The following is a 14,885-nucleotide window of genomic DNA, read 5'->3' on the forward strand; positions in this document are numbered from 1 at the left end:
AGTAGTGTGGCAAGAAAGAGAAGGCAGCATAGACTTTGAGCCCAGCACAGAACCCCGGGCATCAGAACATTATGAGCACTAGTCCTATGCTGGGCCTGCAGTGGTGAGCATGTCGACAGAGGCCCTGAGAGGGGTGGCACTGTGGAAGTTGTGTGACTGTGCAGCTTAGAGGAAACACTTCTGCGCATGCGTTACCACTGTTCCATTCACTGTCTAGGACTTCTGAGTACAGTACTTGCGTTATTTCTGGCAGTCTAAAAAAAGTGAATGGAAGGGTGGTCAAGCATACTCATTACTGCTGCATCCACACAAAGAACTTGTTCTCATGATCAGTTAGGTACCAGCAGTCGTGCCCCAGCGATTATACATTTATCACTTATCATGTGGTCAGGGGATAAATCTTGTTTATGGGGCAACCCCTAAAAAGTGGACATATACAATCAATTCACAATACAAAAATGGAGAGCGCTGCTTTCACAGTTTACCCGATAAAAGTCACTAAAGACTAATGCACATGGCTGTATTACAGATCCATGTTGTATGCTGCTGTGAGCACATAGTGTACTTCAATGCGTCTGCAAATGTATATAAGGGTACTTTTACACTTGCAGCAGAGGATTCCGGCAGGCAGTTCCGTTGACCGTATGCAAACTGATGGCATTTGTCAGATGGATCCAGATCCTGATCCGTCTGACAAATGCATTGAAATGCCGGATCCGGCTCTCCTGTGTCATCCGGAAAAACGGATCCGGCATTTATTTATTTTTCAAATTTTTTGCGGTCTGAGCATGCGCAGACCGCAAAAACTGATCCGTTTTGCCAGAACACTCGGGGCCGGAACCAGCATTAATGCATTTCAATGGGAAAAAATGCCGGAATCCGGCATTCTGGCAAGAGTGACGTCAGGGCGCCCCAAGCGCATGGATCACGTGATTGCATGGACACGTCATCCATGCGCATGGGGCGCTCTGACGTAATTCTGGAGCGCCCCCGGGAGCCGCGCAGACTGTAAGTATACCGCTCCCCCGCTCCCCGCTCCTACTATGGCAACCAGGACTTATAGCGTCCTGGGTGCCATAGTAACACTGAAAGCATTTTGAAGACGGATCCGTCTTCAAATGCTTTCAGTACACTTGCCTTTTTCCGGATCCGGCGTGTAATTCCGGCAAGTGGAGTACACGCCGGATACGGACAACGCAAGTGTGAAAGAGGCCTAAGTTGGTAATTATTAAATATCGTTTTCTTTTATAGGTACCTGTCATAACAGATCTAAGGAATCAATTTTTGAAGCCCAGGCATTGGGCGACCCTGGAACAAACGATTAATGCAACATTGATAGACACAGAGAATCCCCTCTCCCTAGAAAAGCTGATTGAGATTCAGGCATTTGAATATGTACAGGATATTCAGGATATATCAGGACAGGCCTCAGGAGAAGCTTCATTAGAGACTATACTCAAAAAGGTACTGTTTGAAAACCAACTTGTATCATTATATTTTTATTCATATTTTGAATTCACTGAGTTGCTTGCTGAGCACAATCTTAAAGTATATTTCACCTAGCATTCCAGATGACCACAGAGAGATTTTTGGGGTCATATATCAAACTGATGTAAAGTAGGACTGGCTTAGTTGCCCATAGCAACCAAAAAGCTTCCACCTTTCATTTTCCGAAGGAGCTGTCAAAAATGAAAGTTAGAATCTGATCAGTTTGATAAATGACCCCCTTTATATATAAAAGATCCATGTGTCCACTTCTGCTAAAGGAATACACAGCGCAAATAAAATCATTTTAGGTTTTATGGATCAGGTGGCAGTGGTTGGATTGTAGTTATCCCTTGATTCATCTACAAACTCAGATAGGTTACTTTCACATCTGCAGCAGAGGATCTCAAAACCTGAATTAAAAGGATCCGTTCCCTTTAATGCTCAGTTTCCGCCGGACCCGGTTGTTTTAAATCAAAACTGAACGAACCTGATCAGACATGAAAATCTTTGTAAATCTATGGGCGCCTGATCCGTTTTTTTCTGATAAGGTTTGTTCAGTTTTGCAAACCGGACACTAAAACAAAACTGATCCGTTTAAGGGCTCATTCACACAAACGTTTTTTGCCTTCCTTATACGGTCCGTATACGGAACCATTCATTTCAATGGTTCCGCAAAAAAAAAAAACGTAATGTATTCCGTTTCCGTATTTCCGTTTTCCCGTTCCGTTGAAAGATAGAACATGTCCTATTATTGCCCGCAAATCATGTTCCGTGGCTCCATTCAAGTCAATAGGCCCGCAAAGAAAACGGAACACATACTGTCTTCAGTATCTGTTCCGTTTTTGCGGAACCATCTATTGAAAATGTTATGCCCAGCCCAATTTTTTCTATGTAATTACTGTATACTGTATATGCCATACGGAAAAACGGAACGGAAAAACGGAACAGAAACGGAAACACAACGGAAACAAAAAACGGAACAACGGATCTGTGAAAAACGGCCCGCAAAACACAAAAAAAGACATACTGTCGTGTGAACGAGCTCTAATTCAGGTTTTGAGAGCCTCTGCCGTATCTCAAAACCTGAATTAAAAAGACGCAGATGTAAAAGTAGCCATAGTTGTGTGACAAAGGTCTGCCATTTTGCCTACCATAAGAAAGACTGAAGGACCTACTTAAAACCATTAGGCCTCATGAACACGACCGTTTTTTTGGTCCGCATCCGAGCCGCAGTTTTTGCAGCTTGGATGTGGACCCATTAACTTCAATGGAGCCGCAAAAAAAAAATAGCATGTCCTATTCTTGTCCGTTTTGCGGACAAGAATAGGCATTTCTACAATGGGCCGCCCGTTCCATTCCGCAAATTGCGGAAGGCACACGGGCGGCTTCCGTTTTTTGTGGATCTACGGTTTGCGGACCACAAAAAACGGCACGGTCGTGTGCATGTAGCCTTAGAGGGACATTTCCATGAATTGTTTTTATCACATGTTAACAGTCTATTTTGGAATATTCTATATACATTTTTAACATCTAGACACAAAGTATAATGTATTAGCATGCCGGAGTGTGTCAATACATTACAACTATAACATAAAGTTCTAAATTATGGTCCACGTCATGTATAAACCATAATTTGAGACTTTTCACATCTCTCGCCATTTTTCAGAAGTGAATGAGACATAGTGGGCGGGCGTGATCTGAGAAACTGGTGTGAATGATAGTTGAAATTTACACCAATTGTGTCACACGGACTCCCTGGAGATGTGCCCAATTTATTAAGAGGCCTGTGCCACTTATATTTGGCTCATTCTTTGCTGATTGGCATTTGTAACAGCGGTATTAGTACATCTGAACCAATATGTCTTGGCCAAATTCAGCAAAAGTTGTTCTTTAAGTTAAAAGTATCTGATTGACATATTGTAAGATCTGCCAAACTGAATCTGCACTTTTACTGCTATCAAGTAGATTTCAGTTCCTGCTAACAATGTGAATGGTTTGTATTCCTTAGTGCCAGGTCTACATAAGCCACTGAACCTGTTGAAGTCTTTTTTTTTACTAATGTAAAGCTTCGTTCACATCACCGTTCAGCCTTTCCGTTCTCGGGGCAGGAAAACGGAAAGGACGGATTCGGCACATAACTGAGCTGAATGGAGCCCTTGGCCCCATAGACTATAATGGGGTCCGTTAGGTTTCCGCTCAGAAGAAGATTTTTGAGCAGAGACAAAAGTTGTGCATGCATGCTTTTGTCTCCACTTCAAAAATCTTCTGAGCGGAAACCTAACGGACCCCATTATAGTCTATGGGGCCCGTGGGCTCCATTCAGCTCAGTTATGTGCCAAATCCGTCCTTTCCGTTTTCCTGAACGGTGATGAGAACAAAGCCTTATAGTATTCTTTTTATCTAGGTGGAGGATTCCTGGAAAACCACTGAATTCACTTCTATTCCACACCGCGATTCTAAAGATGTGTTCATTCTTGGTGGAACAGATGATATCCAGGTGAGGATTGACACTTCTGCCTAACTCCATCCTACCTGTTCAAAGTCATAGTAAGAACTGTGCAATCAGTGAATGGAAATAAACATATTTTATAGTAATGAATTTTTTAAATAACTGATCTGTACAATCTTTATATATATTAGTTGAAGGCTTAAAGTGAGCATTTCATCTAGTTTATGCTGCCTTATCTGAGAGCAGGATATAATGGAGAGAAGGTGAGTTCTGTGATGCAAAGGTTTAGAGCAAGATTTCAGAGTATGGACCCCATAGGTGAGACAGAAAAACTGGTTTTGTTGCCCATGGTGCAGTACTCCAGAACAGGGTCTCTGCAAAGGGTTAACTGATGTTATATTATACAAGAAAGTTAAATGTGATTTGTTATGTTTGTGTGCCTAATAGCATTATATGGACAATTAAAGGAGTTTTTCAGCTATATAAGGGCTGTTTCACACGAGCGGATGCCGTGCGTGGCATCCGCTCCGTGAAAGACAGCCAAGACCCGATGCAGACTGCAGAGGCACGGAACAGTAACATGACTGATGATGCTCCGTGCCTCTGCAGTCTGCATCGGGTCTTGGCTGTCTTTCACGGAGCGGATGCCACGCACGGCATCCGCTCGTGTGAAACAGCCCTAAGGAAGAGGATAACTATTAGACTGGTGGGGGTCCAAATGCTGGGACCCCCACCGATCACAAGAGCGGGGGCCACATACTCCATGGAGCCCCCCAAAATGAACAGAGCGGCTGATTGGGCATGCATGTAGCTGCTGTAGCCAAGTATGGCGCTCTGTACTCCCATAGAAATGAAGAGTGGCCTTGGGTGTCATGGAGTATGGGGCCCTCATTCTCTTGATCAGTGGGGGTCCCAGCGTAAGGACCCTACAAATCTAATAGATGGGATAGGGGATAACTTTATATAACCAGGATACCTCTTTAAGGGTTAAAACCTTCACTCATCCTGTTAGGTTGCCAGCAGATGGACCTGGGTCCTAGTTAGTCAGTGGGGAGTCTGTTTTTTGCTCTGTTAGGGTTCATTCACACCACTGTGTGTACTCTGTCCCCGTGCATGGGCACCGGACACGTGAATCCCATATTGCGGGATTGCGGGAAATGTCCTATCTTTTGCGGTGCGGAGGCACAGACCTGAAAGCCCACTGAAGCGCTTGGTAGAAGTAATCCGTCACTGCACTGTATCTTGCGGATTACGCCCCCATCCAAGTCACTGGTTCCACATCTGTGATACGGGACTAACATGACCGGTGCCCGTATATTGCGGACCCTCTGTTTGCGGTCCTCAAAGCCGGCACGAATGGCCTACAGTCATGTGAATGGGCCCTTACAGTGAGGACCTATATGAGCAATCTCCTCAGAGCTAGGCCCAAGCTCAGAGAACCTTCTTCTCTGAGACTTCTACAGCCGGGGAAGCTACTTTTTATTATCAAAAGTGCTTCAGAGAAAATGAAAGCAGAAAGTTCAAAATCCATAAGACCATTGGAGTCAGTAAGGTATTATGTACCTTTATTGCCGAGAGACTTTGCTGCTGATAGTGGGAACACCATCCACAATTGGAGTCTTTACCCCTCGGCAAAAACAGTTAACAAGTACCTCATTGCCTGCCCCTGGTTCTGTTGAGAGACAGAGAGAGTACTACAACCTCTATCATTGCTGCTGTTCTTACTATGCTATTAGGTAAGGATTGCACTGTGCCATGTGCCTTGGAACTGTCAGGTGTACTACTACTCTTACACTGCACATTTGTGAAGAGAAATGTATTTATTGATACCAACTGGCCTGGTTACTGACTCCCTCATTCGACGGCCATTGCACCTGCTCTCCCACCTTGCATCCAGAACACCACCTAACATTAACCCTGGGTTCACACCTGAGCGTTTTACAGCGCGTTCAAACGCGCTGTAAAACGCTCAACGCGTGAAAACCAATGCTTCCCTATGGCCCTGGTTCACACTTGAGCGTTTTACAGCGCGTTTGAACGCGCTGTAAAACGCCCGACGCATAAACAAGTTCTTGAGCTTTTTTTGGGGCGTTTGTCGCGCGTTTTGGCCCATAGACTCATTGGACAACACTGCAGTCAATCACACAAACGCGCGTCAAACGCGCGTCTACTATTGCAAAAAACGCACAGAAAAACGCACGACAAATACGCGCGTAAAACGCGCGTCTCAGAAACGCTCAGGTATGAACCCAGGGTAAGGGCAAACCCCAACACTAGGGTGTGTGCCCTCCAGCTGCAGCACCGCCCTAGGAAGCCATAACCACTACTCCCATCTCTACTTTAGAAGGAAATTGTTTCTCACTTGTTTGTGAATAGTTTTGTGCACTGAAAGACTGTGTGGCGCTCTGCCAGTTACTGTATGTGCTGGGTTATCTACAGGGTTCCCTCAATCATAAAACTTTCTTGGGAAGAGGTTCCCTAGAACACCTTAAAGGGAACCTGTCACCTGTTTTTTGGGTATAGAGCTGTGTAAAAAAAACAATTTTATATTTATGTAAATGAAGCTACGGACGTTTCCGGTGCCCAGCCACGCCCACTGTGAAGGAGTCCAGCACCGCCCGGCATACTCCGAATGTCCTCCTTGCTTCCCGACGTCACAAAGCTAGAGCGCCGTAATCTTGCGATGCACGGAATAGTGTTCCTTCCTTGTGCTGGCATCAGCCTCAGGGAACGAACTGCGCATGCGCTAGATCGCGCATCGTGAGATTACGGACATCGGGAAGCAACGAGGAGATTCGGAGAATGCAGGGCGATGCTGGGCTCCTTCACAGTGGGTGGTGCTGGGCTCCGGAAATGTTAGTAACAGCTCCTTGGGCTTCTTACTTACATAATTTACATATATATATTAGCGTTTTTTTTACACAATAAAAGCACACAGAGCTATGGGGACTGGGTATTGCGGATGTGCTAGCGGCCATCTAGCAACCCATGTCCTCAGCTCTATATACAAAATTCAGGTGACAGGTTCCTTTAAGGGTATATCCACATGTAATAATCTTATGTCAGAATCCGTCAGTGAATTGTGGTGAATTGACATGTTGCGTGCGGATTTGGCCTGGAAAGCATCCTATTTATTGCCAAGAGTGATTTTACATTTCATAACATTCATCCCCCATGCAGTTCCCAATGACCATTGGGAAAGCTTTTGTTTTATCATTGATCAGTGCTCGTTTTAGTCCTGGCCATCTATAGTTACAACCAAATGGTAATTAAACTCAAGTATTGGATGTATACAGTGATCACTTGTACTTTAATAGAAAAGGCAAATTTCTGTTGTTTATTAAAATCTGAATATTGTGATAAAAATTATAAATAATTGCTACACTAAATTATAATCTTCCTAACTATTTGTTTGCATGAAGGTGGCACGTATTGTAAAAATGAAAAATTATGGTTTTAGAAAATTATAGGAGAGATTCGTGATAGGCAAATATGAGATGAATATGAGATCTTAAAGGTGACGGTGCTAAGTAAATAAGTATTTTTTATATGTATGTGCCATAGTAATTGTGCATTGTAAACTCAAAAGACAGACCAGTGAATTCAGGCAAATTGCTTTCAAACATTATTGATAAGACTTAATTTTGCAGGTTCTACTTGATGACAGCACTATAAACATATCAACCATTGCATCTTCTCGCTATGTTGGACCCATCAAGCCTCGTGTTGATGAATGGCAGAAGAACCTTGCCTTGTTTAATCAAACTCTTGTGAGTCATGTTCTTCCTCCATTGTAATGATATTAACATGAGATGCCGAATGTAAATCTTAAAGCAACTGTTCAGTAGAGAGAATAAAAATGATATAGTAAGTTAGTACCTAGAAGTGCTGATCAGTCCGTAAAAGACACTACTTCCTCTTCAAGATTAGGCCTCTTGCACACGACCGTATGGCTTTTTCAGTATTTTGCGGTCTGCAAAAAACAGATCCGCAAAAAATAAGGATGTCATCCGCGTGCATTCTGTTTTTTGCGGAATGGAACAGCTGGCCCCTGATAGAGCAGTACTATCCTTGACCGTTATGCAGACAATAATAAGACATGTTCTATCTTTAAACGGAACAGAAAAACGGAAATACTAAAGCGGAAGGCAAACTGAGTATCTTCAGTTTTTTTTGCGGATCCATTGAAATGAATGGTTCCGTATACGGTCCATATACGGAACGCAAAAAAACAGAACAGAAACGGGGGGAAAAAAACGTTCGTGTGCAAGAGGACTTAGGTGTGCTTCCCGTTGCCATATTGCGGACTCCCAACACCGTTCCTAACCCATTGACTTTAATGGGTCCGCAAATCCGGAGATGCGGAATGGTGTAGAACGGAACCCTACTGGAGCACTATGGAGTGCTTCCGTGGGGTTTCGTCCCTAACTTCCATTCCGCAAAAATATAGAACATGTCCTATCTTTTTGCGGAACAGCAGGATCGCGGACCCATTAAAGTGAATGAGTCCACGATCCGCTGCGGCTGCCCCACGGACAGAGTTCGTGCATTGCGTTTGTGTGCAAGAGGCCTTACACTGAGAATAGGTCATCAATATGCACTGGCTGTTCAACTCCTTTAACTATATTGAATAGCGTGGGTGACGCTATGCAATGTAGAGGCTTCCGACAAAAAATACTATGTAGCACAATTTTATAGTGTTTTTTGTACTGGGAGTCAATATGCAGCATATGCAGCTGTATGTATGAGTTACACCGCTTAGGCTGGGTTCACATCACTGTTTAGCCTTCCATTCTTCTGATCTGTTAGAATAAGAGAGAAAAAAACAGGATCCTGTAAAAAAACTGATCCTGTTGCATCAGTTGGCATCCATTTGAGCCATATCCGTCTGAGATCCGTTTGCATGCAGTACAATTTTTTCCATAAAAAAAAACGGATCTCAGAGGGAAATAGCTCAAACGGATGCCAACTGATGCAACAGGATCATTTTTTTTTTTAAACGGTTCCTGTAAAAAAAGGATCCTATGCATAAGGCCCCTTGCAGACGAGCGTGTCCGGATTAGGTCCGGATGCGTCCTGGTGCATTGCGGCAAACCCGCGCGAGTAGGTACGCAATTGCAGTCAGTTTTGACTGCGATTGCGTTCCGATGTTCAGTTTTGATAAAAAAACGACTGTGGTACCCAGACCCGAACTTCTTCACAGAAGTTCAGGTTTGGATTAGTTGTAGTGTAGATTGTATTATTTCCCCTTATAACATGGTTATAAGGGAAAATAATAACATTCTGAATACAGAATGCATAGTACAATAGGGCTGGAGGGGTTAAAAAAAATATAAAAAAAATTTAACTCACCTTAATCCACTTGTTCGCGCAGCCGGCATCTCTTCTGTCTTCATCTGTGAGCAATAGGACCTTTGATGACGTCACTGCGTTCATCACATGGTCCATCACATGAAAAACGCACAAAGAGGAGCATGCTGCGATTTTCACGCAACGCACAAGTGATGCGTGAAAATCACAGCCCCATAGAAATGAATGGGTCCGGATTCAGTGCGGGTGTAATGCGTTTACCTCACGCATTGCACCCGCGCGGAATACTCGCCCGTGTGAAAGGGGCCTAACTGATGCAACAGGAATCAGTTTTTTTACAGGATCCTTTTTTTTTTTTTTTTTTTTCTCTTCTTCTGACGGATCAGAAGAACGGAAAGCTAAACGGTGATGTGAACCCAGCCTAACTATTTTATTCTACAGATTTATTACTTCTTATCATGTTGAGCATCTTTGTTTCACTGGAATAAGAGAATAAGAAAACGTGATTTCCAGAGAAATTGTTTTGACTATGCTCATTTGTAATGATGGATTCAGATCACTGTTCCTGATTGTTATGTCTCTAGCTGCTTTGTTTCTTTCCTATCTTCTTCTTACAGTACAGTATGTCTTTGTACACATAAGTATCAGTCTGGAAAGTAAAATCTCATTTTGGCGAAATATATTCTTTTTTATATGGAAAATGAAGCTATTTTTGTAATGTGTATATGACGTTATTTAGATTAACTGAATATGCATTGAACACTGTCATTGCTTTGTCTTCTCTTCTTACAAAATGTTGGTTTTAGGATGAGTGGCTGACTTGTCAAAGAAACTGGCTGTATTTGGAAAGTATTTTCAGTGCTCCTGATATTCCAAGGCAGCTACCAGCCGAAGCCAAGATGTTTTTACAAGTGGACAAATCCTGGAAGGAGATCATGAGAAAAGTGAATCGTTTACCTAATGCCCTTAGAGCAGCCACCCAACCTGGTATGGATATTTTTCATTTTTCCAATGTATTTGAAAATAGGGGTTTTCAATATTGATGGGTTATACTCAGTATAGGTCTTCCATTTCTTCTGGCACCAATGCCAGTTAGTTGTTTGAAGAGGCCATGGCGCTCTGCTGAGCTCTGCAGCCTCCTCACAGCAAACCAAACACAGTGCCACTTGAATGAGACTGAGCTGCAAATAGACCATGTGACCAATAAAATTATGTCACTAGCCTAAGAAAAGGCTGCAATGCTCACTGGCGCACCAAAGCATCTTCAGACAGCTGATATGCTGATTTTGATAACCTTCCTGAGGATAGGCCATCAATATTGAGCTCCTAGAAAGCCCCCTTTAAGTGATTTCCAAAGTTCTTAATTTGCATATTTAGACATTTTTAAGCCATGTGCCCATGCCGCAGATTAGTTATTCTGTGCCACAGCACTGAGCCAGCTCTACCTTTCACATCCTGCCTGGTCTGGACACTACCAAACACACAGGAGAATACAGCACTATCTACCTATTATATTCAGTGACGTCTCAGTTGATGTAGACGTTCTCTTTCTTCATCTTCTCTACTCAGACTGCCAGAACAGATTCTTCCAGCCATCTCTTGTTTCTGCAGAAACTGTTACACAGAAATCTTAGGTTCCTCACTTTTCCATCATCCTCTTCACCTTCTCAACACAAACTTTCTAACCTGCTGCCACCCCTATACTGTGCCCGCTGTGCTCCCCCAATGCCCCAAAATACTGTGCTGCAGAAAAAATTGTGCCCCCAGTAGTAACAATGTCCCCTATAGTGCCACCAGTAATAATAATGCCCAGTACAATGCCCTCAGTAATAATAATGCCCCCATAGTGCTCACAGTATTAGTAATACCCCCCTGTAGTGCCTCTAGCAATAATAATGTCCCCTGTGGTACCCCTAGGAATCATGATACTCACTAATATTCCCCCAATATTAATAGTGTAGTATCCCCAGTATTATTAATGGCCACTATAGAACCTCTGGTAATAATAATGTCCCCCTATTGTGTCCCAGTATTTAAAATTCCCCCATAGTGTCCCCAGTATTAAAATACCCCCAGTGCCTCTTGCAATGTCCCTTATAGTGCCCCCAATATTCAAAATACCCTCAGTGCCCCGAGTATTCCCCTATAGTTCCCCAGTATTTAGCATACCCTCAGTGCCCCCAGTTATACCACCTGTATGCCTCAGTATTAAAAATGTGCCCAGTGCCTCCAGTAATTCCCCCTATAGTGCCTCCAGTATTAAAAATGGTCCCAGTGTCCCCAGTAATGCTCTCGATAGTACCCCCAGTATTAAATATCCCTGATTAGTGCTTCCTGTGGTGTCCCATTATTAAAATTGCCCTTAGTGCCTACAGTAATGCTTCCTGTAGGCCAGGGCCACCAGTGTTAAAAATGTCACAGCGCATCCAGTAATACACCTTATAGTGCTCGCATGTTAAAAATGCCCCAGTAATGCCCAAATAGTGCCCCCAGTATTAAAAATGCCCCCTATAATGCTCACATTTTAAAAATGCCCTCAGTGTCCCCTATTGTGCTGACAGTATTGAAAATACCTCTAATAATGACCTTATAGTGCCCCCAGTAATGCTCTTCTCAAGTGGAAAAAAAAATCAGGGGGTCGTAATGACATCATTTTTGCCACCTGCATCCCGGTGCAGGCAAAAGTAATGCTGTCATCAGAGCTGACACCCAGCGCCATTTTACTGCCTCATAGACTTTTCTGGTCTATGAGGGTGAATGGTGTGAGCAATTGGCTCCTGTGCTTCACCACAATGTTCAACTGTATCACCATCCTGAAGAAGTCAATATAGTGGAATTCAGGAGGAAACCTGTGAGTGCTGGCTGGACACATAAGACCCTGATGCTCCCAGAGTTAATAATGGCAGCTTCAGATCCCATCCGGGATCAACAAAGGCTCCGGCTGCCCCTTTGGGCATCTGACTAGAGTTGAGCGGACACCTGAAAGTTCGGGTTCGAGAAGTTCGGCCGAACTTCCCGAAAATGTTCGGGTTCGGGATCCGAACCCGATCCGAACTTCGTCCCGAACCCGAACCCCATTGAAGTCAATGGGGACCCGAACTTTTCGGCACTAAAAAGGCTGTAAAACAGCCCAGGAAAGGGCTAGAGGGCTGAAAAAGGCAGCAACATGTAGGTAAATCCCCTGCAAACAAATGTGGATAGGGAAATGAATTAAAATAAAAATTAAATAAATAAAAATTAACCAAAATCAATTGGAGAGAGGTCCCATAGCAGAGAATCTGGCTTCACGTCACCCACCACTGGAACAGTCCATTCTCAGATATTTAGGCCCCGGCACCCAGGCAGAGGAGAGAGGTCCCGTAACAGAAAATCTGGCTTCATGTCAGCAGAGAATCAGTCTTCATGTCATAGCAGAGAATCAGGCTTCACGTCAGCCACCACTGCAACAGTCCATTTTCATAAATTTAGGCCCAGCACCCAGGCAGAGGAGAGAGGTCCCGTAACAGACAATCTGGCTTCATGTCAGCAGAGAATCAGTCTTCATATCATAGCAGAGAATCAGGCTTCACGTCAGCCACCAATGCAACAGTCCATTTTCATAAATTTAGGCCCAGCACCCAGGCAGAGGAGAGAGGTCCCGTAACAGACAATCTGGCTTCATGTCAGCAGAGAATCAGTCTTCATGTCATAGCAGAGAATCAGGCTTCACGTCACCCACCACTGTAACAGTCCATTTTCATAAATTTAGGCCCAGCACCCAGGCAGAGGAGAGAGGTCCCGTAACAGACAATCTGGCTTCATGTCAGCAGAGAATCAGTCTTCATATCATAGCAGAGAATCAGGCTTCACGTCAGCCACCAATGCAACAGTCCATTTTCATAAATTTAGGCCCAGCACCCAGGCAGAGGAGAGAGGTCCCGTAACAGACAATCTGGCTTCATGTCAGCAGAGAATCAGTCTTCATATCATAGCAGAGAATCAGGCTTCACGTCAGCCACCAATGCAACAGTCCATTGTCAGATATTTAGGCCCAGCACCCAGGCAGAGGAGAGAGGTCCCGTAACAGACAATCTGGCTTCATGTCAGCAGAGAATCAGTCTTCATATCATAGCAGAGAATCAGGCCTCACGTCAGCCACCAATGCAACAGTCCATTTTCATAAATTTAGGCCCAGCACCCAGGCAGAGGAGAGAGGTCCCGTAACAGAGGATCTGGCTTCATGTCAGCAGAGAATTAATCTGCATGTCATAGCAGAGAATCAGGCTTCACGTCACCCAACATTGGAACAGTCCATTGGCATATATTTAGGCCCCGGCACCCAGACAGAGGAGAGGTTCATTCAACTTTGGGTAGCCTCGCAATATAATGGTAAAATGAAAATAAAAATAGGATTGAATGAGGAAGTGCCCTGGAGTACAATAATATATGGTTAAGGGGAGGTAGTTAATGTCTAATCTGGACAAGGGACGGACAGGTCCTGTGGGATCCATGCCTGGTTCATTTTTATGAACGTCAGCTTGTCCACATTGGCTGTAGACAGGCGGCTGCGTTTGTCTGTAATGACGCCCCCTGCCGTGCTGAATACACGTTCAGACAAAACGCTGGCCGCCGGGCAGGCCAGCACCTCCAAGGCATAAAAGGCTAGCTCTGGCCACGTGGACAATTTAGAGACCCAGTAGTTGAATGGGGCCGAACCATCAGTCAGTACGTGGAGGGGTGTGCACACGTACTGTTCCACCATGTTAGTGAAATGTTGCCTCCTGCTAACACGTTGCGTATCAGGTGGTGGTGCAGTTAGCTGTGGCGTGTTGACAAAACTTTTCCACATCTCTGCCATGCTAACCCTGCCCTCAGAGGAGCTGGCCGTGACACAGCTGCCTTGGCGACCTCTTGCTCCTCCTCTGCCTTGGCCTTGGGCTTCCACTTGTTCCCCTGTGACATTTGGGAATGCTCTAAGTAGCGCGTCTACCAACGTGCGCTTGTACTCGCGCATCTTCCTATCACGCTCCAGTGCAGGAAGTAAGGTGGGCACATTGTCTTTGTAGCGTGGATCCAGCAGGGTGGCAACCCAGTAGTCCGCACACGTTAAAATGTGGGCAACTCTGCTGTTGTTGCGCAGGCACTGCAGCATGTAGTCTCTCATGTGTGCCAGGCTGCCCAGGGGTAAGGAGAAGCTGTCCTCTGTGGGAGGCGTATCGTCATCGTCCTGCCTTTCCCCCCAGCCACGCACCAGTGATGGGCCTGAGCTGCGTTGTGTGCCACCCCGCTGTGACCATGCTTCATCCTCATCCTCCTCCACCTCCTCCTCATCCTCGTCCTCCTCGTCCTCCAGTAGTGGGCCCTGGCTGGCCACATTTGTACCTGGCCTCTGCTGTTGCAAAAAACCTCCCTCTGAGTCACTTCGAAGAGACTGGCCTGAAAGTGCTAAAAATGACCCCTCTTCCTCCTCCTCCTCCTCCTCCTCCTGGGCCACCTCCTCTTCCATCATCGCCCTAAGTGTTTTCTCAAGGAGACATAGAAGTGGTATTGTAACGCTGATAACGGCGTCATCGCCACTGGCCATGTTGGTGGAGTACTCGAAACAGCGCAACAGGGCACACAGGTCTCGCATGGAGGCCCAGTCATTGGTGGTGAAGTG

General features: G+C 44.8%; 1 protein-coding gene across 1 annotated transcript in view; it reads left to right on the forward strand.

Moving 5' to 3' along the window:
* The window catches only part of DNAH6 (dynein axonemal heavy chain 6), a 363,279-nt gene that overhangs the window by 71,462 nt on the left and 276,932 nt on the right, over positions 1–14,885 (forward strand). The window contains exons 19-22 of the mRNA XM_044304479.1: positions 1,252–1,464; positions 3,893–3,985; positions 7,588–7,707; positions 10,054–10,234. Coding sequence (XP_044160414.1) covers positions 1,252–1,464; positions 3,893–3,985; positions 7,588–7,707; positions 10,054–10,234 — 607 coding nt within the window. The remainder of the gene's footprint in view (positions 1–1,251; positions 1,465–3,892; positions 3,986–7,587; positions 7,708–10,053; positions 10,235–14,885) is intronic.

This window comes from Bufo gargarizans, chromosome 1 (genome assembly GCF_014858855.1).
Source record: "Bufo gargarizans isolate SCDJY-AF-19 chromosome 1, ASM1485885v1, whole genome shotgun sequence".
In the NCBI taxonomy this organism is placed as follows: Eukaryota; Metazoa; Chordata; class Amphibia; order Anura; family Bufonidae; genus Bufo; species Bufo gargarizans.